The sequence below is a fragment of the Neoarius graeffei genome, chromosome 5 (assembly GCF_027579695.1).
Source record: "Neoarius graeffei isolate fNeoGra1 chromosome 5, fNeoGra1.pri, whole genome shotgun sequence".
NCBI classification, from domain to species: Eukaryota; Metazoa; Chordata; class Actinopteri; order Siluriformes; family Ariidae; genus Neoarius; species Neoarius graeffei.
In genome coordinates, this window is record NC_083573.1 from 9395662 (window position 1) to 9422732 (window position 27071).

The following is a 27071-nucleotide window of genomic DNA, read 5'->3' on the forward strand; positions in this document are numbered from 1 at the left end:
TGGACTTTCCCATTTTACTGTGTGTTGGTCAATCCAATGAGTGCTGTAAACAAACCCTTTTTATGAAGGCACAGAGAAGCTACCAGCTGTAGTCAATCATGATCACTAACAGGAAGTGAAGAGACCTCGGCCTTGGCAAGATAAGAGACATTTTGGAAGTTTCAGCACCTCTGAATTAATCATCGAAGGGAGCGTATGTAAATTTTTGACCCTGTGTTGATTTCAGAAAACCCAAAGAAAATTAAAACTTGTGCACCAAGTTCAAGTATTTTTTTAATTAAAGCTGTATATGCTGTACAATCATTCTGCCACAGAAAAAGATCAGTTCAGAGAAATTACTGAAAGCCCAAATATTGTCATGACATTCGTCACTGTATGTAAACTTCTGACCACAACTGTATTTACATACTAAAACTGTTCGAGTAATTTATCAATAGGTTTAACAGGTTTTACCCTCCAAGTGTGTCTGCCTTTAATAAAACCCTCATTCAAAGTCTCAATGAGACTCATTAACATCTCTGTCTCTTTATTGATGCCTTTGTTGATAATTGAGTCTGATATTACTGTAATGAGAGATTTGAGTTTGCCGTTAATGTTCTGTTCAGTTGTGCTTGTGGAGGTAAACATTTGAAGGCAATTTGTGCAAATGCACTATAAACCTGTATGTGTCTCCCTATATCAACAAACAAAGCAGGACACAACGGAAGAATGTTCTATCATGCTGTTGCAGACACATAGTTGTGTGTAAAGGGCATCCTAAAAAAAGAACGATATGCTCCACCGTGGACAGACCAGGGTGCTCCTGCTCAATAACATGGAGAGACTGGAGAAGACTCTGTTTCGCCTGGAGCAAGGTATGGTAAAGAACAAGAACATGATATTGCACTTCTAAAAGCATGCTAAGGGTTACTATGAAGGTGTGCTTTGCAATAGATATCGTCACCAACCCGAGGTTTGTTACCTGCATTTATGTATAAATTTGTCTTAAAATATCGTTTGATCTTCAAAGTTAGAATAATGAACAAAAACAGCCTGTTTGAAGTAACACAAATTATTGCTTTGTTCTTGTCCATAATGTATCATTCATTCATAGCGTTTGTTGGAAAAAGTATGTGAACCCCAAGGCTAATAACTTCAACAAAAGCTCACTGGAGTCAGGAGTTAGCAAACCTGGAGTCCAATCAATGAAATGAGTTTTGATATGTGGGTTAGAGCTACTTATGAAGACTGACAAACAGCACCTTGACACTCCGCAATACTGCCGGGAAAATGTTTTTGTGGACCAATGAAACAAAGAACTCCTGGCACTAATTATGTTGTAAAAACGGTGGAGACAGCATCATGATTTGGGGCTGCTTTGCTACCTCGGGGACAGGACAGCTTTCTATCATCAAAGTGAAAATGAGTTCCCAGGTTTATCAAGCTATCCTACGAGATAATACAACCCCGATTCAAAACAAAAAAAAGTTGGAACGCTGTGTAAAACGTAAGTAAAAATAGAATGTGAAGATTTGCAAATCATCAAAACGACATTTCATTGAAAATAATACAAAGACAACATATCAAATGTTGAAACTGAGATTTTGTTTTTTGAAAAATATGCCCATTTTGAATTTGATGTCAGCAACACATTGCAGGAAAGTTGGGACAGGGGCAACAAGAGACTGAAAAAGTTGTGTAATGCAAAAAAAACCCCAAACCTAATTTGGTTAATTGGCAACAGGTCAGTAACATTATTGGGTATAAAAAGAGCATCCCAGAGAGTCGGAGTCTCTCAGAAGTAAAGATGGGGAGGGGTTCACCGCTCTGTGAAAGACTGCGTGGGCAAACAGTGGAACAATAAAAAATAAATAAATAAAAGTTCTTCAATGTAAAACTGCAAATAATTTGGGGATCACATCATCGATTCGCCGTAATATCATTAAAATATTCAAAGAATCTGGAGAAATCCGAATGCAGGAGACAAGGCTGAAAACTGGCATTGGATGTCTGTGATCTTCGGGCCCTCAGGAGACACTGCATTCAAAGCAGTCTGTAGTGGAAATCGCTGTATGGGCTCAGGAACACTTCAGAAAACCATTGTCTGTGAAAACAGTTCATTATTGTATCCAGAAATGCAAGTTAAAACCAGATATAAACAATATCCAGAAACACTTCTCTGGGCCTGAGCTCTTTTACGATGGACTGAGGCAAAATGGAAAATTGTCCCGAGGTCTGACGAATCAAAAGTAGAAATTCTTTTTAGAAATCATGGACACCACGTCCTCCAGGCTAAAGAAGAGAGGGACCATCCGGCTTATCAGTGCACAGTTAAAAAGCCAGCGTCTGTGATGGTATGAGGGTGTATTAGTGCACATGACATGGGTAGCTTGTACATCTGGGAAGGCATCATTAATGCTGAATGATATATACACGTTTCAGAGCAATGTGCTGCCATCCAGACAAAATCTTTTTCAGGGAAAGCCTTCCTTCTTTCAGCAAGACAATGCCAAACCACTTTCTTGACATATTAAAACTGCATGGCTCCATAGTAAAAGAGTCCGGGTGCTAAACTGGCTTGCTTCCAGTCCAGACCTGTCTCCCATTTAAAACATTTGGCATGACATTTCTCTTTCAGAACTACAGCAATTGGTCTCCTCAGTTCCCAAACGTTTACAGAGTGTTGTTAAAAGTAGCAGTGATGCAACACAGTGGTAAACATGCCCCATCCCAATTTAATATATTTTTCAAAAAACAAAATTTTTCAGTTTCAACATTTGATATGTTGTCTCTGTACTATTTTCAATGAAATATCAGGTTGCCATGATTTGCAAATTATCACAGTTTTTTTTTTACAGTTTACACAGCAGACCAACTTTTTTGGAATTGGGGTTGCATCTGGATGGCTGTCTGCCAGCTGAAGCTCAGTAGAAGTTGGGTGATGCAACGGGGCAATGACCCTAAACAACGAAGTAACTCTTTGACAGAATGGCTTGAAAATCTGCTTTTGAGTAGCCCATTCAGACCCAATAAAGAGCTATTCACACCAGACATCTTGATAGTATGGCAGAGCTGAAGCAGTTTGGTAAGAAAGAATGGTTCAAAATTCCTGAATATTGTGCGGGTCTGATCCGCAGTGACTGGAAGCACTTGTCTGAGGGTATTGCTGCCAAAGGAGGTTCGACCAGTTATCTCAGGGGTTCACTTACTACTTCCACCAGCACTGTGAATGTTGAATTAACTGCCCAAGAGTTTTTAGACTGATAGTATTCTTAGTCCATGACCTAGTGAACCAGGATCGGGATGTATTTATTGAAAGCAGTCATACAAGTTGCTGGATTAGGGCATCTACCAAATGCCATGAATGTAAATGTAAATATAATGGGTGCATTCAATAAAGACATGAAAAATTATATTTGTGTGTTCTTCGTTAAAACAGATTTGTGTTTGGTCATTATTGTAACTTAGATGAAGATCAGACCATATTTTAAGATAGTTATACATAAACGTAGGCGATTCCAAAGGGTTCACTTACTTTTTCTTGCCACGATAGATGGGGATAAGCAAGAAATGTCATGCATGTGTCACTATATATTGGAGTATGATGCTGGATTGGTGATCATATGCATCAAGGTCAGGACAGAAAATTCTCTACCAGAACAAGCACAAGTGAAAAATGATGGAAGGCTCTTTAGGCTAAATACTTTGTTAAAAGCAAGACCAAGTATTAAGCATAAACAACTTGTGTTCATCACACTTTTATTTTTTAATGTACGTTTCTTTGCTTCATTAAGGCTTTGAGCTCCAGTTCCGACTAGGTCCAACTTTGCAGGGGAAGAATGTGCGTGTCCACACCAATTACCCTGCACCACAGCAAAAATTCAACAGGTGTGAGTTTCATGTCCTGGAGTGGATCAACCCCAGTGGGAAGGAGGATGATTCGGACAAGTATTGCAAACTGGACCTTGAGATAGCTGGCTCCTACCAGTATTACTTCGGGTGTGGGTGGGTATTGGAATGTCTTTGCATTTTCCCTGTCCAATTTTGAATCACATTTAATATTCAATTATTTGACATGTTTATTTTAATGAAAGTAATCCAAGTAGTGCTATTTAATCCTACGATCATCTATGGTCTTGCTGTCAGGGCTGAGGAGAAAACGGGGGGTGGCTATTTTGTTGTGGACCCAGTGCTACGAGTGGGCCATGAAAAAAAGGTGCTCCCTTTGGACAGCATCACCTCCCAGACGTACCTGGCTAAGTGCCTTGGGCCACTGGATGACTGGCTAGACCGGCTCAGAGTGGCCAAGGAAACAGGTGGGGATCTGAACAGCATATCTAGCATGAATATGTAGCAGTCCTTTTGATGATAAAATTATGTTGGAATGACTACCGTGGTGGGTTTTAGCATTGAAATGCATAAAAGCACCAAAGATGTGGTATGAAACGTAGCTGGGCAGGCGTCTAGCTAAAATGCAGGTAAAGACTGGCATACAGTAGAATACCATGGCAGAGTATTGTGTATCTGCTCTTCTCGTTCCAGGGTACAATATGATCCACTTGACGCCATTGCAGAAGTTGGGTGAGTCACGTTCCTGCTACTCGATTGCTGACCAGCTGGAGCTGAACCCAGATTTCTCCCCTCCGGGAAAGAATTACACATGGATGGATGTGGGAAACCTGACCGAGAAGATCATGAAAGAGTGGAACATGGTTTGCATCACAGATGTCGTGTACAACCATACAGGTACAAAACTGCATTGACTGCCTCATGGCTCAAGAAAACATTTATTCTGTCTTAATAATTGGCTAGTGTGTGGTAGAACTTGGGGGAGGGATTTTAGCCTTGATTTTGTGATACATCAGTGACCAGTGCAGATACTAGATGACTCAAAACCTTCATAAATGAATTATGGTTTATATAGAGAGGATAACACACACATGCTTAACATGGATGATAATTTATAGGTGGCCAATAATCATGCCAATATTGATCAGGAAATAACAGCTAGTGGAGCAAACTTTAAACCATTGGAGCAGACTTGGATGACTTGAAAGGGTAAATTCCTCCAAGAACCCCCTGAGGCCTGCAACCCCTGGTTTGGAATCAAATAATTGACTACTCTCCCGAACTACATGGAAAAAGGTTATCCACTAGGAACCGAACCCCTGACCTTTTCGGCTAGTGGTTAGAGGCTGAATTCTGTGCTGCCAATCCAGAACCAACCTCAGAGCAGAAGAGGTGTTGCAGTGGCAGCTGTCCTGGTTGCATCATTCTCATTCAACATTCTCGGCATTCTGTATGCTCTGTTGCTGTTGATTTGAAGGCCAATTTTGGAAATTTGCCCCCAGGGATGGAATGATGTCTTAATAGAAAAATAGGACAACACGTTTAAAGGACAGATGTGATCTGGCAGCAGGAATATAATGATACTTTGAATATCTGGCCAGCTAACCACTCGTGCTTGACAATGGTGTGGTCTTTTGACATTTCACTGATACTGCCTGGCTCTAAAAGTAGAGCCCGGCATTATCTCTGCCATTACTGTATTTCATTCTGTCCTCTAAGTGTGCTGGGAGGATGTCAACACTCTCTTTAATCCAGAGTGACCTTAGGAAACACCCTCTTGCCTGATCGTATTTGGATGAATGAAGGGTGCATTGCATAATGTTCACTTGGGTTAGTAAGATTCACCAATTTGCATTGGTGCACCAGTTTAAAAGTTCACAATGCGATTGCCCCAATTAAAGAAATAATAATTGCTCAACCCAATCCTCGCTGACTTCGCGCAAGAGGTGGGGTACACCCTGGACAGGTCCCAATCTATCACGGGGCTAACACAGAGATGAGCAACCATTCACACCTACGGGCAATTTAGATTAGCCAGTTGACCTACTCTGCACGTTTTTGGACTATGGGAGGAAACCGGAGCACCCAGGGAAAACCCACATAGGCATGGGGAATGCCTGCAAGCTCCATACAGAAATTGGCAACAAGGTTCAAACCCAGAATCTTCTCACTGTGAGGCAACAGTGCTAACCACTGCACCACCTGGATAGTTCCATATGTATGTTTAATGTATGGATAGTTGGCAATACATCAAGACGTGCCTCAGTGATAGGGCTGTACATCCCTGTATTTTACATAAAAACTGTGACTCGTACCTTTTCAAATATGATGCCCGTCATTCACCTAAGAGGCTTCATCAGTTCTAACCACACATTAGCTAGTCGTGTTTGGTATAGAAGTGTTATGTTTTATTGGGGCATCATATAGAGGCTTGTTACGGTTTTTGACGGTTAAAGGTGCAAGGTTGTCTATTATACATACAGTGTACATAAGTAAATCTTTACTCTGTGAGGAATAACATTAAAACCCTTCACTAAAATGTAAAAATAAACTGAAAACAAAGCAGGATCAAGGTTCTAAAATGGTTCCAAACCTAGTTATTAGTGGTGTTTGAAAGTTTGTGAACCCTTTAGAATTTTCTATATTTCTGCATCAATATGACCTAAAACAACATCAGATTTTCACACAAGTCCTAAAAGTAGATAACGAGAACCCAGTTAAACAAATGAGACAAAAATATTATACTCGGTCATTTATCTATTGAGGAAAATGATCCAATATTACATATCTGTGAGTGGCAAAAGTATGTGAACCTTTGCTTTCAGTATCTGGTGTGACCCCCTTGTGCAGCAACAACTGCAGCTAAATGTTTCCGGTAACTGTTGATCAGTCCTGCACACCGGCTTGGAGGAATTTTAGCCCATTCCTCCATACAGAACAGCTTCAACTCTGGGTTGTTGGTGGGTTTCCTCACATGAACTGCTCACTTCAGGTCCTTCCACAACATTTCAATTGGATTAAGGTCAGGACTTTGACTTGGCCATTCCAAAACATGAACTTTTATTATTCTTTAACTATTCTTTGGTAGAATGACTTGTGTGCTTAGGATCGTTGTCTTGCTACATGACCCACCTTCTCTTGAGATTCAGTTCATGGACAGATGTCCTGACATTTGCCTTTAGAATTCGTTGGTATAATTCAGAATTCATTGTTCCATCAACGATGGCAAGCCGTCCTGGCCCAGATGCAGCAAAACAGGCCCAAACCATGATACTACCACCACCATGTTTCACAGATGGTAAAGGTTCTTGCTGGAATGCAGTGTTTTCCTTTCTCCAAATATAACGCTTCTCATCTGTCCACAAAACATTTTTCCAATAGCCTTCTGGCTTGTCCACGTGATCTTTAGCAAACTGCAGATGAGCAGCAATGTTCTTTTTGGAGAGCAGTGGCTTTCTCCTTGCAACCCTGCCATGCACACCATTGTTGTTCAGTGTTCTCCTGATGGTGGACTCATGAACATTAACATTAGCCAATGTGAGAGAGGCCTTCAGTTGCTTAGAAGTTACTTTGGGGTCCTTTGTGACCTCGCCGACTATTACTCGCCTTGCTCTTGGAGTGATCTTTGTTGGTCGACCACTCCTGGAGAGGGTAACAATGGTCTTGAATTTCCTCCATTTGTACACAATCTGTCTGACTGTGGATTGGTGGAGTCCAAACTCTTTAGAGATGGTTTTGTAACCTTTTCCAGCCTGATGAGCATCAACAGCACTTTTTCTGAGGTCCTCAGAAATCTCCTTTGCTCGTGCCATGATGCACTTCCACAAAGGCATGTTGTGAAGATCAGGCTTTGATAGATGCCTGTTCTTGAAATAAAACAGGGCACCCACTCACACCTGATTGTCATCCCATTGATTGAAAACACCTGACTCTAATTTCACCTTCAAATTAACTGCTAATCCAAGAGGTTCACATACTTTTGCCACTGACAGATATGTAATATTGGATCATTTTCCTCAATAAATAAACGACCAAGCATAATATTTTTGTCTCACTTATTTAACTGGGTTCTCTTTATCTACTTTCAGGACTTGTGTGAAAATCTGATGATGTTTTAGGTCATATTTATGCAGAAATATAGAAAATTCTAAAGGGTTCACAAACTTTCAAGCACCACTGTTCCTGCTTTCTATAAAACTTGTTTTTATTGGAGAGCAGCTTTACACACAAAGTAATAAACTTCATTTATTACTTGCAGTCATCATGCATGGTATTAATAATCTAACTGTCCAATAGAGACAATTTGCATGATAATATTTACTTATCTGTGATGAAAAAGCATCAAAATGAAGTACTAGCCTCCAAGGAATAAATGACTTCCTGTCCAACTGAATGAATGTGTTGCAACCAGAATGAACTGAAAAGCTTGACTTGCAAAACAGTCGTAGATCAGCTCCATTAAAATTGAAATAGTCTGAATTTTATAGTATCCGTGGTTTGAACAGCTTTGTTTGTATGTCCCAGTAAAATCCAGGACATCTTTACAGGACTATGATTATCAGGAACTGATTGCATTATATACAGTGCTGAATATTATCCTGTAAGATGAACATACTGAACTGTTTGTGGTGGTAGGATTGTGCATAAAGTCTTGCTTTTGAAGCAGAACATCTTTCGTAAAAGAACTAGAAAACAAAAATGTATCTATATCAAATTGAAGATATTAAATTTGATTAAGCCATTTATCCCTGCACCATCTGTTTCGTTTCATTCTCGCCTTATTTAAACACAGACTAAATTAGGGGCTTTCAAAGGAAAGTTCATGCTAAACTTCTCACATATTGTATAACCTCTATACTGTGTAAAACAAAAACTGTAACCCGACACTGAAGCATACAGTAAATGAAATAACTGACATTCATAAACCTGAAAAATGAATGAAAGAAGAAAAAAAAACTCTAGACCTATCTACCTAAGGTTGTGAGTTGGTTCGAAATTGCCTTAAATGATAAACACATCATAACAGTTCTATTTATTTAAAAATAAATAAATGGTGGCTTAAAAACAACTGAGCGACGTGTCAAAACCAGCGTTCACAAGGTCAGTCACTTGCCCTCATCCTGACATCCAACTCCACCAGAGATTAAAGGATATTCTCTCTCTCTAGATCTATAAATGGCACATGGTATATGAATGTAACTTATGCTCGCTATGTGATACTGATGCACAGAGACATTTGAAGTTCTCAAAAGATAATAAGGATAATTAGTGCTGCAATTTGAGTTCAAAAGCTAGAGTTTGGCTCTGTAGCCTGTAGAATTTGTCTAGGTAACTAACACTAACAAATAAATAAATAATCTTTAGTGTTACACTGGAAACTAATAACACAAGTAATTGAAGTCCAGCACATTTTTCAAACCAATCTTGGCCAAACCATTTAGTTAAGGAACTGTATTCTGAATGTACAGTGCTGAGCATAAATGAGTACACCCCCTTTGAAAAGTAACATTTTAAACAATATCTCAATGAACACAAACAATTTCCAAAATGTTGACAAGACAAAGTTTAATATAACATCTGTTTAACTTATAACGTGAAAGTAAAGTTAATAATATAACTTAGACTACACATTTTTTCAGTTTTATTCAAATTAGGGTGGTGCAAAAATGAGTACACCCCACAACAAAAACTACTACATCTAGTACTTTGTATGGCCTCCACGATTTTTAATGACAGCACCAAGTCTTCTAGGCATGGAATGAACAAGTTGGCGACATTTTGCAACATCAATCTTTTTTTCATTCTTCAACAATGACCTCTTTCAGTGACTGGATGCTGGATGGAGAGTGATGCTCAACTTGTCTCTTCAGAATTCCCCAAAGAAAATAATTTCTTTACACCACAAAGGTGAAGGCTACAAGAAGATCAGCAAAGCTTTACTTATCAGTCAGAATACTGTAGCAAAAGTGGTACAAAAATTTAAGAAAGATGGAACTGCAACCATCTCACAGAGACGTCCAGTTCATCCACAGAAGTTAACACCTCGACAGGAGGGTCTTCTTATCTAAAGAAGTAGAAAGCCAAACTGGGGTGACTATTTCCCGTGACACAATACGGCGTACACTGCAGAGGAATGGCATGCATGGATGCCGTCCACGAAAGAAGCCTCTCCTAAAGCCCAGGCACAAAAAAGCCCGCCTAGAGTTTGCCAGGGCCCATGCTGACAAAGATGAAGAATACTGGGACTCTATACTCTGGAGTGATGAGACCATGATAAATGGTTTTGGAACTGATGGCTTCAAAACTGTATGGCGTCGCAAAAGTGAGGAATACAAAGAAAAATGCCTGGTGCCTACAGTGAAACATGGTGGTGGCAGTGTCCTTATGTGGGGCTGCATGAGTGCTGCTGGTGTCGGGGAGCTGCATTTCATTGATGGCATCATGAATTCACAGATGTATTACTCTATACTGAAAGAGAAGATGCTACCATCACTCTGTGCCCTTGGCCGTCATGCACTTTTCCAACATGACTAAACACACATCTAAGGCCACTGTTGGATTTCTGAAGAAGAACAAGGTGAAAGTGATTCAGTGGCCAAATATGTCTCCTGATCTGAACCCAATCGAACACCTATGGGGAATTCTGAAGAGACAAGTTGAGCATCACTCTCCATCCAGCATCCAGTCACTAAAAGAGGTCATTGCTGAAGAATGGAAAAAGATTGATGTAGCAAAATGTCGCCAACTTGTTCATTCCATGCCTAGAAGACTTGGTGCTGTCATTAAAAATCATGGAGGCCATGCAAAGTACTTGATGTAGTAGTTTTTGTTGTGGGGTGTACTCATTTTTGCACCACTCTAATTTGAGTAAAACTGAAAAAATGTGTAATCTAAGTTATATTATTAACCTTATTTTCCCGTTATAAGTTAAACAGATGTTATATTAAACTTTGTCTTGTCAACATTTTGGAAATTGCTTGTGTTCAATAAGATATTGTTTAAAATGTTACTTTTCAAAGGGGGTGCACTCATTTACGCTGAGCACTGTATATACAGTGTAATATGCACTCACCATCAACTCTATTTGGAAGACCTCTACGCTGTGCATTCATTCAATTATCCAATCAACCAATAATGTAGCAGCCAAGAAATGAATAAAATCATGTCAAGAGGCTCAGTTAATGTTGACTTCAAATCAGGTTTGTCGTACTTGCGTCCAGGACTCTGGCTCGTGCCCTAATTTTCAGGACTCGTCACTTGACTTGGACTTGACCACTGATGACTTGGACTTGTGCATTAACTGGATCAGGACTCGAAAATTGGACACACTGACTCGGATTTTTTCTTTATTTTTTATAACATGCCACAATAATTTGGCATAAGATATTTATATCTACATTTAATTTTTGTACTAATTTCGTGCAAGAGTGTCACATCAGATAGACTCTTGGGCATGATCCAGACAGCGCGTGCGCCGTAAATGACTCGCACCTGCACAGGATTAAGGCGCAATCAGCGTGCCGATATAAAAACTGCGAAAACAATACTTTGCGAAGTACTGAGTTGCGTTGCTGACACACATTTACCAAGTCTTATTTCCTCGTTTGGTTTCCTGATCCCTGATTTCCTGTTTCTTGTCTTTGATTCTGCAAATGATCCTCTCAGGAACTTTGCAGAACCAGGTGGAATACAATGCTTAGATTCCGTCAGAGTTTGAACCATAATTACCCAAACTGGTCCGAAAGAACCCCTAGTTAGTTAAATAGATAGATCCCCCCTCCCCCCCAATGACCGTAAAGGTCTATCTATTTCAGGCTTGTAGTACTTGAGTCCAGGACTCAGACTAAAGTCTGACTCATGCCTTAATTTTAAGGACTCGTGACTTGACTTGGACTTGAGCACTTTGGACTCGTGCATTAACTGCATTCGGACTCGTAAACTGGAGATGAGGACTTGGATTTTTTCTTTATTTTTTTGGAACATGCCATAATAATTTGGCATAAGATATTTATATTGATAATTACATTAATTTTTATACTAATTTCGTGCAAGTGTCACACCTGTGCACCTTGGTGCGTGCGTCAGATAGACTCTCGGGAGCGCTCCGGACAGCGCGCACGCCAAGCAGGCTCTCTCTCGTGTGCACCGTAAATGACTCGCACTTGCACAGGATTAAGGCGCAATCAGCGCACCTATATAAAAACTGTGAAAAAACACTTAATTTGCGAAGTATTGAATTGTGTTGCTGACACATTACCGAGCCTTATTTCCTTGTTTGGTTTCCTGATCCCTGATTTCCTGTTTCTCATCTTTGATTCAGCCGAGTCTACGATAGCCTGTTTGTGCCTCGCTCGACCTACTGCCTGTTTCACTGTTTTACAACCCTGATTCCAAAAAAGTTGGGACAAAGTACAAATTGTAAGTAAAAACGGAATGCAATGATGTGGAAGTTTCAAAATTCCATATTTTATTCAGAATAGAACATAGATGACATATCAAATGTTTAAACTGAGAAAATGTATCATTTAAAGAGAAAAATTAGGTGATTTTAAATTTCATGACAACACCACATCTCAAAAAAGTTGGGACAAGGCCATGTTTACCACTGTGAGACATCCCCTTTTCTCTTTACAACAGTCTGTAAACGTCTGGGGACTGAGGAGACAAGTTGCTCAAGTTTAGGGATAGGAATGTTAACCCATTCTTGTCTAATGTAGGATTCTAGTTGCTCAACTGTCTTAGGTCTTTTTTGTCGTATCTTCCGTTTTATGATGCGCCAAATGTTTTCTATGGGTGAAAGATCTGGACTGCAGGCTGGCCAGTTCAGTACCCGGACCCTTCTTCTATGCAGCCATGATGCTGTAATTGATGCAGTATGTGGTTTGGCATTGTCATGTTGGAAAATGCAAGGTCTTCCCTGAAAGAGACGTCGTCTGGATGGGAGCATATGTTGCTCTAGAACCTGGATATACCTTTCAGCATCGATGGTGTCTTTCCAGATGTGTAAGCTGCCCATGCCACACGCACTAATGCAACCCCATACCATCAGAGATGCAGGCTTCTGAACTGAGCGCTGATAACAACTTGGGTCGTCCTTCTCCTCTTTAGTCCGAATGACACGGCGTCCCTGATTTCCATAAAGAACTTCAAATTTTGATTCGTCTGACCACAGAACAGTTTTCCACTTTGCCACAGTCCATTTTAAATGAGCCTTGGCCCAGAGAAGACGTCTGAGCTTCTGGATCATGTTTAGATATGGCTTCTCCTTTGAACTATAGAGTTTTAGCTGGCAACGGCGGATGGCACGGTGAATTGTGTTCACAGGTAATGTTCTCTGGAAATATTCCTGAGCCCATTTTGTGATTTCCAATACAGAAGCATGCCTGTATGCGATGCAGTGCCATCTAAGGGCCCGAAGATCACGGGCACCCAGTATGGTTTTTCCGGCCTTGACCCTTATGCACAGAGATTCTTCCAAATTCTCTGAATTTTTTGATGATATTATGCACTGTAGATGATGATATGTTCAAACTCTTTTCAATTTTACACTGTCGAACTCCTTTCTGATATTGCGCCACTATTTGTCGGCGCAGAATTAGGGAGATTGGTGATCCTCTTCCCATCTTTACTTCTGAGAGCCGCTGCCACTCCAAGATGCTCTTTTTATACCCAGTCATGTTAATGACCTATTGCCAATTGACCTAATGAGTTGCAATTTGGTCCTCCAGCTGTTCCTTTTTTTGTACCTTTAACTTTTCCAGCCTCTTATTGCCCCTGTCCCAACTTTTTTGAGATGTGTTGCTGTCATGAAATTTCAAATGAGCTAATATTTGGCATGAAATTTCAAAATGTCTCACTTTCGGCATTTGATATGTTGTCTATGTTCTATTGTAAATACAATATCAGTTTTTGAGATTTGTAAATTATTGCATTCCATTTTTATTTACAATTTGTACTTTGTCCCAACTTTTTTGGAATCGGGGTTGTATGAGATTGCCTGCCTTTCTGGATCGTTTACCTGTCTTCGTTTGTATGAATAAACACACCTTCTGCACTTGCATCCGTCTCCCAACCGTCTCTGACAGAATACTTGGCACTCCCTGACAAAGAGAATGCACATTCACCTGTTCATACACCAGGTTCAGGAACAAACTCATGTTAATGGTGCTAAAACAGCCACCATCAAATGGTGCAGTTGAAGTCTTGTTCTTGGACTCGACTCGGATCAATAGTGGACTCAACTCGAAAAAATTTTTTATGACTTGGACTTGACTCAGACTTGAAGAGTGGGGACTCGAGACTGGACTCAGACTCAAGGTTTAGTGACTTGACTACAACACTGCTTCAAATCACAATTTGGAAAAATCTCAGTGAATTTGACCTGGTTGTTTGTACTAAATGAGCTGGGTTGTGTATTTCAGAAAGTGCTGATCGAATCATCAAATAACCACTCGTTAAAGCCGAGGTGAACAAAAACGCGTTTCAGAACCATGTCAAATCATGAGAAAGCAGAAGACTGGGTTCCACTTCTGCCATCCAAAAACAGAAATCTAATGCTACAGTGGACATAGACTCACTGAAACTGGACGTCCATCCATTACCTCTTATCCTGTGCAGGGTCACGGGCAAGCTGGATCCTATCCCAGCTGACTGTGGGCGAGAGGTGGGGTACACCCTGGACAAGTCGCCAGGTCATCACAGGGCTGACACAGAGACAAACAACCAATCACATGCACACCTATGGTCAATTTAGAGCCACCAGTTAGTCCAAACACCTGCATGTGTTTGGACTGTGGAGGAAACCGGAGCACCCAGAGGAAACCTACGCAGACACGGGAAGAGCATGCAAACTCCATACAGAAAGGCCTCCGTTGGCTGCTGTGCTTGAACACAGAACCTTCTTGCTGTGAGGCAATAGTGCTAACTACTACACCACCGTGCCGCTCCAAAACTAGATAGATGATTGAAAAAGATTGAATGATATTTTTCCAATCTTTTTAACTGCAGTATGTTGCAAGTTTGAAACCCTTTCCTGTTCATCATGGTTATAAAGAGTGGTCATTTGAGTGGTTACTTTATGCTTTGCACTGCTGCAGTGACTGGCTCATTTGAATAAGCAGGTGTACAGGTGTTTCTATTAAAGTAGCCAGTGAGTGGATAGCGAGATACAGATTTATATGAGATCTATTTTATTGTCCGGTCTATATAAGCTCCTTTTTTCCCCCCCCCCTTCTTTTTCTGAGTAGCAGTTAATAGTAAATGGCTCAAACTCCATCCTGAGTGTAGCTACAACCTGGCAAATTCACCGCACTTAAAGCCAGCCTGGATACTGGATCGAGCTCTTTGGCATTTCAGCTGTGACGTTGCCAATGGAAAATACAGTGACCGAGGCCTACCAGCTCGAGTTGAAGATGAGAAGCAGCTCAATGTGAGTTTGGCTTGCACTTACCTTGGACATACAGAGCACACGTGAGAACAATTATGTTCTGTCAAGATTTACTGACCATAGCCTACTGGGCTTGCTCATGGCCTGGTATAATTGTTTTATTATATCACCACAGCTCTGTTGATTACTGACTTCATAGAAATATGTGAAAACATTCAAAACCATGACAGCTGAACTCCATTTTCTGTCTTCAGACACTCCGTAAACTCCTGTGGCAGGAGGTTTTTGCTCAGCTGAAGCTCTGGGAGTTTCTCCAGGTGAATGTGGAAAGAGCCGTGGAGCAGTTTTATAAACTTCTGCAGGCCAGTGAGTGTCTCACGTTATTACACTTGAAATGTGAATTTCAGTGCATCGTTCTGACTCATGTTCTTTTGTTGTAGATTGTAAACAGCCTGGGACAGAAATAGAGAAGAGACAGAAGCTGGAGATCATACAGGATCCGCAGTTCAAACGCTTTGGCAGCACAGTGGACATGAAAGTGGCACTGGACATGTTTGGCAGGCACACGTGAGTTCCTGAACGAAGACTTGCCAGTTCCTCAAGGGTCAATACTCAAAGAGGGTTTGGCTGGATTCCCAAGGAGTCAAGGATTGTGTGTTAATATGCTTAGATCAGTGTCCTGCTATAAATGTTGTGCATGTCGATTACTTCAAATAATTTAACCTATATTAACACCTATAAATCAATTAGCTAATCCATCAGGGAGGTAAATGCTACAGCAGACCTGGGCATTTTACGGCCCGCGGGCCGCATCCGGCCCTTTGATTCATTCTGACCGGCCCGCGTAAGGTTAATTAGAAATTACAAAATAAACGTATTTTCTAATTTTACCTCATGCATGGACTGAATGTTCATTGCTTTTATCTTGAAGTTGTGTTCAACAAAAACGCAGTGCGCACGACATGAAATTCCACGAAACCTAATCCCGCGATAACTACTTCCGTAATTTGTCCAGACCAACCACAAACTTGTACGTCATCCTTCAAACGATCCAGCCAATCACATAGTGTGACGTCACCAGCAGGAGCCCGAGCCGATCTGTAGATCTGATACCTACACCGAATCGATGTTTTCAGTGATGAAGTTTAACAAATCCAGGTATAGATCCTCTCTCACCGATAATCATCTGTCAGCTGTGCTTCGCATCTCCACCTCAGACATTCAACCTGACTTTGATGCACTCGTTAAAGACCAACAGAGACTAGATTTCTCTCACTGAACAAATAAAAAACTGAAAAACACCAAATGAGGTGATTAGACTACAAATGTGGACATCATTATTATAATATGATGTATCTTGCTTAGTATTTGGAGTAGAAAGACAATATTGTGATGTCTTTATTGTGTTTTGGGGTGAATGTGACTGAAAAAAAATGGTACAAACGTTCACGTTTTGTTAACCATTGTTTTGGGAAATGTGATTGAATAAATGACATTTTTTGTAAGGCAACCTCGTTTTTTTCCATACTCTTACCAGTTTGTAAAAACAATGTTATTTACTGCTTTATATAAAGAAATACAATTAATATTATGCAGAATTTAGTTCAGCCTTTTGGTCCGGCCCTCCACAAAATTTTCTGTTTCTCATGTGGCCCCATGGAAAAAATAATTGCCCACCCCTGTGCTACAGTGTGCTGCCCAGGCTCAAGTTTTAGTCGCCCAGAAACTTTGTTGACCAGGCTAAAAAATGGTAGCGACCTTGAGGTCTTTTGAGCTATTTAAGCACATTAATACAGTATAGAAATTATCCATATTTTCTCAAACATTTTGTGCAGTTTTGTCAGCATTTCCACAAACCTGTATATTCCTGACCACCTGTCATTCGCTCACGTCAATGAACTAAACTTGAATATTACCTTTTCATTTAAATATAAGATCTTTATACTGTACTAATTTACAGAAACGGCCTGTCAGCAATGCAAGTGTGCTGTGATGTGTTCAAGAAGAGTTTGGAGGAGTTGAATATGGAGTGCTATAAGGAAATGCACAACCATCATGAGAAGGTCCGTCCTGGTTCAATTCACTCTTTTAAATCTATAACGATCCTTTATGAAAATATTTCATGGTTCAAAAAAAACCCCCACATTGGTGTTTTTGCATAGGCTGTCAACTGCATAGTGGAGACTATGAGATATGAGCGTCTTGCTGCAAATGGTCCCAAACTTGGTTTGGTGACCAAGAAACATCCTTTGGTGCTGAGGTAAGAGTTTGTAACGCTTGATTTGTCGGGACACTGAATGATGCTTCGCTCTTAAATGAGTCTTTTATTCCAATGCAGATATTTCACCTTCCCATTTGAGGACATGTCAATGGAGAAGGAAGAAATGCTGCTCCAGAATGCAGATGATGCATGTCACCTCCAAGCTCACAACGGATGGGTGATGGCAGATGATCCTCTCAGGAACTTTGCAGAACCAGGTGGAATACAATGTCTCGATTCCCTCAGAGTTTGAACCATAATTATCAAAACTGGTCCGAAAGGATGGATGGATAGATAGATAGATAGATAGATAGATAGATAGATAGATAGATAGATAGATAGATAGATAGATAGATAGATCTTTTTTCAATGACAGTAAAGGTCTATCTATCTCAGTCTTGTAGTACTTGAGTCCGACTTGTGCCCTAATTTTAAGGACTCGTGACTTGACTTGGACTTGAGCACTGATGACTCTGACTTGGACTCGGACTTGTGCGTTAACTGCATTCAGACTTGTAAATTGGAGACGAGGACTTAGATTTTTTTTTTCTTTATTTTTTGTAATGTGCCATAATAATTTGGCATAAGATATTTATATTGACATTAATTTTTATACTAATTTCGTACGAGTGTCACACCTGCGCGCCTTGGCGCATGCATCAGGTAGACTCTCGGGCATACGCCGGACATTGCGCACGCCAAGCAGCCACACTCGGGCACACCGTAAACGACTCGCACCTGCACAGGATCAAGGTGCAATCAACGCGCCTATATAAAAACTGTGAAAACGCACTTACTTTGCGAAGTATTGAGTTGCATTGCTGACGCATTACTGTGCCTTGTTTCCTGATCCCTGATTTCCTGTTGCTCGTCTTTGATTCTGCCAAGTCTACGATAGCCTGTTTGTGCCTCGCTCGACCTACTGCCTGTTTCACCGTTTTACGATTTTGCCTGTCGTTCTGGATTGTTTACCGTCTTCACTTGTATTGATAAACACACCACCTGCACTTGCATCCGTCTCCCAACCATCTCTGACAGAATACTTCACACTCCCTGACAAAGAGAATGCACATTCACCTGTTCATACGTCATACGTTTGTTCAGGAACAAACTAATGTTAATGGCGCTGAAACGGCCACCGTCAAATGGTGCAGTTGAAATCTTTTTCTCGGACTCAACTCGAAAATTTTTTTTAATGAATTGGCCTTGACACGGACTTGAACAGTGGGGACTCGAGACTGGACTCAGACCCGAGATTTAGTGACTCGACTACAACACTGATCTATCTATCGAGTCATTGCACATGCGGCTTGGAGACCACAAGTGGAACTGGAAAATTGGTCTCGATTGATATTTTCCATGTTTGGCTTGGAAAACAAATTGAACTTGTTAATTCTTCCTTCTACCAGGCTCTAATGTCTACTTGCGGAGAGAACTAGTCTGCTGGGATGACAGCGTGAAGCTCCGTTATGGCAATAAGCCTGAGGACTGTCCTTATCTGTGGGAACACATGAAGAAGTACACCGAGATAACGGCCAAACACTTCTGTGGTGTACGGTTGGACAATTGCCATTCAACACCTCTACATGTGGCTGAGGTGTGCTTTTATAAATTCCTGAGAGCGCATGCTTGATTCTATGAGATACTCCACATAATGCTATTTTGAGGTATTATATCTAATATCTAGTGTTTAAATTTGTCACTGTCGGCAAATTTTTAAAAAATTATCACTTGCATAAAGTGTTGTAGCACTTTATTATGCTTTTGGTAATTGATTTCCTAAAGTGAGTGAGTGACTATTAACTAGTCCAACATGATGAGACCAAAAAAAACCCCAACACTGGATTCAGACTCGCATTATAAACCTATTATGATGTTTTATATGTTGTGTTCTAGGCAATGTTAGCTGCTGCCAGGGCAGTCAGGCCCAATCTATATGTGATCGCTGAGCTCTTTACAGGCAGTGACCAGCTCGACAATACTTTTGTTAACCGTCTGGGGATTACGAGTCTCATCAGAGGTATTGTGAAAGGCTGGAAGAGGACTGCATCTATGCATGATCTGCATAAATGTGACGTTAAATCTTCCTCCATTAATATACATGATGGTTTCAGTTTGATTATTCTAATCCAGTTGTAATGTACTGACTTGTCACCACACTTAAATTCTTTTTCTGGATTCACTCCCTGGCTGTTGGGCTTACCTTTGTCCATTTTACACAACTTTTCATGCTAATGCTCTTTGCATGCCTTTGGAATTTGTCCTTTTCTCCATTCTTTTTTTTGCTTTAACCTGACTTCTTGCCTGGCTTTATGGCTGCGGTACATGTCAAGGATCACTTGTAGGAGCAAGCTGAGCTCTTCACGCAAAATCAGGACTGACCTTGGCATTACCTCCCTCATCTGGGGTAACAGCGAAAGAGAGGAAACTGTATGGAGAACAGTGCAGAGAACAGTTATCAACTAAAATAACCATTTCTGGTCTTTATAGTGTGCATGGTATTTGCGGTAGCAACAGAATTTCTGCATTCAGTGTATGTATGTACATTTTACAGTGCCTTGCAAAAGTATTCATCCCCCTTGGTGTTTGTCCTGTTTTGTTGCATTACAAGCTGGAATTAAAATGGATTTTGGGGGGATTGGCACCATTTGATTGACACAACATACCGACCACTTTAAAGGTGAAAATTGTTTTATTGTGACACAAACAGTAATTAAGATGAAAAAACAGAAATTTGGAGTGTGCATAGGTAGTCACCCCCCAAATCAAGACCTTGGAGAGCCACTTTTTGCGACAGTTACAGCTGCAAGTCTCTTGGGGTATGTCTCTATTAGCTTAGCACTTCGAGCCACTGGGATTTTTGCCCATTCCTCAAGGAGCTTACGGCCAAACCACTCTGACAACGCCTGATCCCGTCTGATCTCAGAAGCTAAACAGAGTTGGGCCTGGTTAGTACTTGAGTGGGAGACTGCCTAGGAATACCAGGTATTACAGCCGAAGCCCAAGCCTTGCTCTTAAGTCTTGAATACATTGAAGAGTCCAAACTGCAAAAAGCCTTGATTTGCACAGATTCTAGATCATGCCTACAGGCATTGGAGTTCTTAAAGACTGACCACCCTCTTATTGTCAACATACTTGAAAAAGTGGAATACCTAACTAAAATCAATATGGACATTATTTTTTGTTGGGTCCCTGGCCATGTGAGTTTGACTGGTAATGAAAAAGCAGATAATGCTGCTAAAGGAGCCCTGAATGAAGAGATTTCTGAATGCCAAATCCCTGTCTCTGATATCAGACCTGTTCTTTCTTCCTACATAAGTGACAAATGGCAAGCTGATTGGACTAACTGTGCTGGCAACAAGCTGAAAGAAATATGCACTAATGTGAAACAAGTGACTATTCAATCTTTTTCATGTAGACATGACCAAGTTGTCTACACAAGGGGTAGAATTGGACACTCTAGACTAACACATGGTTTTCTGTTAACTGGAGGTGAACCTCCACTTTGCGATCTTTGTGGTGATCTCTTATCAATTAAGCACATTTTGTCTTGCCCTGCTTTTAGAATACAAAGGCAGAAGTTTTTTAAAGAAAGCACAATGCTAGATATTTTTAATAAGGTTTCACCGTTAAAGGTTTTAAACTTTTTGAAGTGCATTGATGTGTACAAACGTATTTGATGTATTTATTTATTTATTTTATTATTGGTTTTAATTTTATGTGATATTTATTACCTGTATTGGCCATGAAATAGCCATAGATGCTTAAATGGCAATAAATGTAAACAAACAAACATTCCTCAAGGCAAAACTGCTCCAAATCCAAGTTAGATGGGTTGCGTTGGTGTACAGCAATCTTCAAGTTATGCCACAGATTCTCAATTGGATTGAGGTCTGGACTTTGACTAGGCCATTCCAAGACATTTAAATGTTTCTCTTTAAACCACTCCAGTGTAGCTTTAGCAGTATGTTTAGGGTCATTGTCCTGCTGGAACGTGAACCTTCGTCCCAGTCTGAAACCTCTGGCCGACTCGAACAGGTTTTCCTCCAGAATTGCCCTGTGTTTAGTGCCATCCATCTTTCCTTCAGTCCTGACCAGCTTTCCTGTCCCTGCTGATGAAAAACATCCCCACAGCATGATGCTGCCACGACCATGCTTCACTGTTGGAATGGTGTTCTCAGGGTGTTAGGTTTGCATCACACATGGCGTTTCCCATGATGGCCAAAAAGATAAATTTTAGTCTCATTTGACCAGAGAATCTTCTTCCATGTGTTTGGGGAGTCTGTCACATGCTGTTGGGCAAACTCCAAATGTGTTTTTTCTAAAGCAATGGCTTTTTCTGGTCACTTTTCAATAAAGCCCCACTCTGTGGAGTGTACGGCTTGAAGTGGTCCTGTGGACAGATACTCCCATCTCCGCTGTGGATCTTTGCAGCTCCTTCAGTGTTATCTTTGGTGTCTTTGTTGCATCTCTGATTAATGCCCTCCTTTCCTGGTCTGAGAGTTTTGGTGGGCAGCCTTCTCTTGTCAGGTTTGTAGTGGTGCCATATTCTTTCCGTTTTGCTATAATGGATTTAATGGTGCTTGGGGATCAGGTCGTCGAGGCCCCTGCCTTCGACTGCCGCCCAATCCACACTGCACTGGCCCCCTACGGCTACTGTACCTCTGTGGGTGGTGAACCTACAGGAGGTCGGGCCCACGTCACCGCTTCGGGCTGAGCCCGGCCGGGCCCCGTGGGCAAAGGCCCGGCCCCCAGGCGCTCGCATACAAGCCCCAACCCCGGGCCTGCGCCATACCGGGCGACGTCATGGTCCTTATCAACAGGTGGATCGATGCAGCCTCCACAGTGATGCAGTCACTTTACTGGTCCGTCGTGGTGAAGAAGGAGCTGAGCCAAAATGCAAAGCTCTCGATTTACCGGTCAATCTACGTTCCGACTCTCACCTATGGTCATGAGCTTTGGGTAATGACTGAAAGAATAAGATCGTGGATACAAGCGGCCGAAATGAGTTTCCTTCGCAGGGTGGCTGGGCACTCCCTTAGGGTGAAAAGCACAGTCACTCGGGAGGAGCTCAGAGTAGAGCTGCTGCTCCTCCACATCAGCTGAGGTGACTCAGGCATCTCTTTTGGATGCCCCCTGGACGCCTCCCTGGGGAGGTGTTCCAGGCATGTCCCCCCGGGAGGAGGAGACCCAGGACATGCTGGAGGGACTATGTCTCTCGGCTGGCCTGGGAACACCTAGGTGTTCTTCCCAAGGGGCTGGCCGAGGTGTCTGGGGAGAGGGAAGTTTGGGCTTCCATGCTCAGACTGCTGCCTCCGCGACCCGGCCCCGGATAAGCGGAAGAAAATGAGATGAGATGAGAGATTTAATAGTGCTCTGTGGGATATTCAGAGTTTGGGATATTTTTTTATAACCCAACCCTGATCTATACTTCTCCACAACTTTGCCTCTGACCTGTTTGGAGTGCTCCTTGATTTTCATCTTGCTTGCTTAGTAGTGTTGCAGAGTTAGGGTCCTTCCAGAACAGGTTGATTTTATACAGACATCATGTGACAGATCATGCGACACTTTGCACACGGGTGGATCTTAATCAACTAATTATGTGAACTATGAAGTGAATTGGTTGGACCAGCTCTTATTTAGGGGTTTCATACGAAAGGGGGTGAATACCTGTGCACACTCCAGATTTCTGTTTTTTCATCTTATTGTTTGTGTCACAATAAAACAAAAATGTGCACCTTTAAAGTGGTAGGTATGTTGTGTAAATCAAATTGTGCTAACCCCCCAAAAATCCATTTTAATTCCAGCTTGTAATGCAACAAAACAGGACAAACACCAAGGGGGATGAATACTTTTGCAAGGCACTGTATATGCACATGTACTGAATTGAAAATCCTCATGTTAACAACTTGTGGCCTGAGCCAATGGTCATCAACACTGTTCCGTCAGAGTTCAATTCCCACCTGTATCTGACACCTAATCAAGCCAAGCAGGGTGCAAGGCATTGATTAGCAGGATAAGGTGCATAAGATGATGACTTGAACTGAACTTTGTGGGAAGGTAACACTGCTCTACAGAATCAGGATTAGAGCTCATTGTTGTCATGAAATGTAAGCAAGCCATAGCTGGCCATCATGCCATCGATTGAAGTGAACCTCAGTTTGGCTAGCATAAACTGTCCCCTAACTTTGACTATGTTTTACTCCAGAGGCAATGAGCGCTGGGGACAGTCATGAGGAAGGCAGGCTGGTGTATCGATTTGGTGGAGAACCTGTTGGTTCCTTCATCCAGCCCAAACTAAGGCCTTTGGTTCCAGGCATAGCGCATGCTATGTTCCTTGATGTTAGTCATGACAATGAGTGTCCTGTCAAGGTTAGTAAAGAAAGTCGTCACATGAGGCTGGTACTCAGTACATGAATTATCTAAACGCTGTAGTATAGTTCGAAGAAAAGTTGAGTTGGTTAGCAAAATACTAATTGTGGTGCTTTTTGGGCTGAATAGTCATTCCATTCTTGTGTGAATGTCCACTTTATTTTCTTAAAGGTCCGATCTGTGTATGACTGCCTCCCTAGCTCTGCAATTGTGTCTATGGCGTGTTGTGCCACAGGCAGTACTCGAGGATATGATGAGCTGGTTCCTCATCAGGTAATGAATATGGCAGACTTTACTTGCCAAGCTTATCTTGACTTGATAAGTGTTATTTTGGTCTAATCTAAAGCGAGATCAGTATTTAGTAGAGTGTCAAGTCTTTGGTTAGTTAACCTTTCTGTGTAATTATTTTGCGTCAGATATCTGTGATCTCAGAGGAGCGGCTGTACCCCAGATGGAACTCTGATGCCCTGCCTTCATCTCCTGGGGAGGTGAACCTCCAGTCAGGCATCCTGGCAGGGAAGCTGGCACTCAACAGGCTTCACCATGAGATGGCTGAGAAGGGTTTCACACAGGTCTGTACGACTCTTAAGGCCTAAATAAGCTGGACTTTGATATTTGGTATCTTGAAATGAAAATTCTGGACTTTTAGTTTTGGTCATGTGTGTTGTAGGTCTATGTAGACCAGCTGGATGAAGACATTGTCGCTGTAACCAGGCATTGTCCAAGCACACACCAATCTGTGGTGACTGTGTCTCGAACAGCTTTTAAAAACCCCAAAACATACCACTACAGGGAAGGAGTGTCTCCTATGTTCATACCAGGTCTGAATACCTTCAAACTGAATCATGTTATGTGAATATTTACGATAACTCATAGTTATAGGACACACACACTGCTCCTGCATTTCTAGGCCAGATAAATGAAGTGATCCTGGAGGCACGTACAGTGGAGAGAGACACTGACCCCTATGTGAAAGACAAGAAGTGCATAAACGGCTTGCCTGAGTACACGGTGGAGCTCAAGGAACAACTCCAGGTAACCTGAGCCTGAGCAACCAACACAGCAACCCCTGGGCAAGATGCCATCAAACAAGTTACATCAGCTAGAAAGAACAGCAGGCTGTAATGTCTAGCAAGCTTCAGAGGCTTCAGAACTGTAATTAGTAGTAAGTTGTCTTAATTAGAATGAGAATAACAGCACAAAAACATTAATGGAGCATGAATGGAGATATTCCTTTACTAATTTCAATTATATGTTGATGACACACAACTATCGCTTATGAGTTCGGCCAGACCTAGCAGCACAGGTGTGTAAAATTGATAGTTTTTACTGTCATATGGCTTGTAGGTTCATTTAATAGCATACCAAAACAAACAAAAGATTGGTTGAGCCAAGGAGGTTTGTGAATAGCAAAGCGCAAAATCGAAGAGAGTCCGTTAACTGTGTACACTGTCCTGATTTTGTTTCAACAGCTTAAAGACAGCCAAGTTGTGAAACAAGGAGATGCTACAACAAATTGTAGCAATGACTTTGTACAGGAGGTCATGTTTGATCATCTCACTCCAGGCAGCGTGATTGCTTTCAGGTAAATACATTTACTGACTATCTAGAGAATACTGCACTATAGGTCCGCACTTTGTTGACATCAAGTGTGAAGTAAGGCCAGTATATTGGGACAGGGCTTTACATTCAGTTTTTGCTCTGTAAAAAGGATCCATCATGGCTACCATGTTAATGTAATCATTATCTTGTCAATGACCTGTAGCTTACCTTATGCAGGGTGAGTCTGGACCCCAAATCTCGGGACTTGGTGGGTTTCCTGCGTACTCAGCTCTATCAGTTTAATCGCCTGTACAAATTGGGCAGTCTGACCGACCCAGATGTTCCTGGCATCCTGAAAAATCCCCTGGAATTGTAAGCATACTGCGCTCATCCTAGGTTTTCCAGAATTTTGAGGAACCTTGTTATTTGTGATGTACCAAGTTAACATGGTGTGTGTATATATAAATATTTTTGGATTAAACTGTGATTGTTCTCGCAGTGAGGGTAATGTAATGTTCTCTACACTAAAAGCCTCATCTCCAAACTGTCCTTGGCTGAGCTGAATGTCTTGCTGTTCCGCTGCAATGGCGAGGAGAGGGAAGACGGTGGAGGATGCTACAATATCCCATCTTGGAGGTCTCTCAAGTATGCAGGCCTTCAAGGTACTGAGGACCAGCCTACAACTTGCTTATTTGTAAATTAAACTACCCTTTTCTGTCTGGAACACAATACTTTTTTTTTTTACACAGGGTTCATATCAGTACTTTCTGAAATTCGGCCCAAGAATGACCTCGGCCACCCCTTTTGCAACAACCTGAGGGAAGGCGACTGGATGCTCGATTACATTAGTTCTCGTCTCATGAATAAAGGCGGCGCTTTAAGTGAGGTAAGGCACAAAACCGCATTTTTCTTCACTTGTCTATCCATTGTATTATTCTGAAAATGCATGCCTATCAGATTTGGTCTGATATTCTTGGACTGTCTTAGGTGGGGAAATGGTTCCATGCCGTATTTGTTTACCTAAAGGGAATCCCACGCTATCTCATTCCATGTTACTTTGATGCCATCATTGCTGGGGCATACACTACAGCTGTGAATGTTGTTTTCAACAAGATGTCAAGGTTTGTCTTGCATACCTTTTCTTGCTTTGTTCCTTTTCACTAGCAGCATATATGCTAAAGTTGCTCTGTTTAAATCTGAAGGAAAGTATTTTAGGGAAGACCACGAACATTTTCAGCAATTTTTTAAGATCTATCCATCATGCATGCTTCATTTTATCTTGTCTTCAATTTTATTTATGTTTTCATTTTAATGTGAATATTTATTGAATTTTCATAATTTTAAGATTTTCTTGCTTACTTTTTCTATTTGTTTGTGATATTGATCTATACTTCAGGATTCACCTGACTATATTGGGTTTGGGCACCCTGATTTCTTGTATGTGATCAATATACATACATGCGTATCCATCCATACATACATGCGTATCCATCCATCCATCCATCCATCCATCCATCCATCCATCCCCTTGACCACCCATCATCCACTGACACACCCATCACACCTATCAACCCACAATACCAACTCATTCACTCACTAACCCACTCATTCATCCGTCTATCAATCCATAGCCAGCCATACACTGGACCTCCAATTCACTTACTAGCCAACCTACCCATCAGC

General features: G+C 41.4%; 1 protein-coding gene and 1 pseudogene across 2 annotated transcripts in view; both read left to right on the top strand.

Annotated features, from left to right (window-relative positions):
- Positions 1 to 772: 772 nt before the first annotated feature.
- LOC132886490 (glycogen debranching enzyme-like) overlaps positions 773 to 27071 on the top strand; it is a 49727-nt gene continuing 23428 nt past the window's right edge. Inside the window, exons 1-22 of one of the 2 annotated variants that reach the window (XM_060921179.1) lie at positions 773 to 854; positions 3774 to 3984; positions 4126 to 4295; positions 4522 to 4725; positions 15075 to 15256; positions 15469 to 15580; positions 15655 to 15781; positions 17175 to 17277; positions 17377 to 17474; positions 17553 to 17692; positions 18884 to 19071; positions 19371 to 19494; positions 23683 to 23846; positions 24018 to 24119; positions 24263 to 24418; positions 24517 to 24667; positions 24757 to 24881; positions 25319 to 25431; positions 25626 to 25760; positions 25920 to 26050; positions 26138 to 26274; positions 26376 to 26509. In XM_060921179.1, coding sequence (XP_060777162.1) covers positions 773 to 854; positions 3774 to 3984; positions 4126 to 4295; positions 4522 to 4725; positions 15075 to 15256; positions 15469 to 15580; positions 15655 to 15781; positions 17175 to 17277; positions 17377 to 17474; positions 17553 to 17692; positions 18884 to 19071; positions 19371 to 19494; positions 23683 to 23846; positions 24018 to 24119; positions 24263 to 24418; positions 24517 to 24667; positions 24757 to 24881; positions 25319 to 25431; positions 25626 to 25760; positions 25920 to 26050; positions 26138 to 26274; positions 26376 to 26509 — 3089 coding nt within the window. Of the gene's footprint in view, positions 855 to 3563; positions 3613 to 3773; positions 3985 to 4125; positions 4296 to 4521; positions 4726 to 15074; positions 15257 to 15468; positions 15581 to 15654; positions 15782 to 17174; positions 17278 to 17376; positions 17475 to 17552; positions 17693 to 18883; positions 19072 to 19370; positions 19495 to 23682; positions 23847 to 24017; positions 24120 to 24262; positions 24419 to 24516; positions 24668 to 24756; positions 24882 to 25318; positions 25432 to 25625; positions 25761 to 25919; positions 26051 to 26137; positions 26275 to 26375; positions 26510 to 27071 lie in introns of those variants that run through there. The other variant, XM_060921180.1, reaches the window with a different exon arrangement.
- Positions 20353 to 20470, top strand: LOC132887270 (5S ribosomal RNA; annotated as a pseudogene).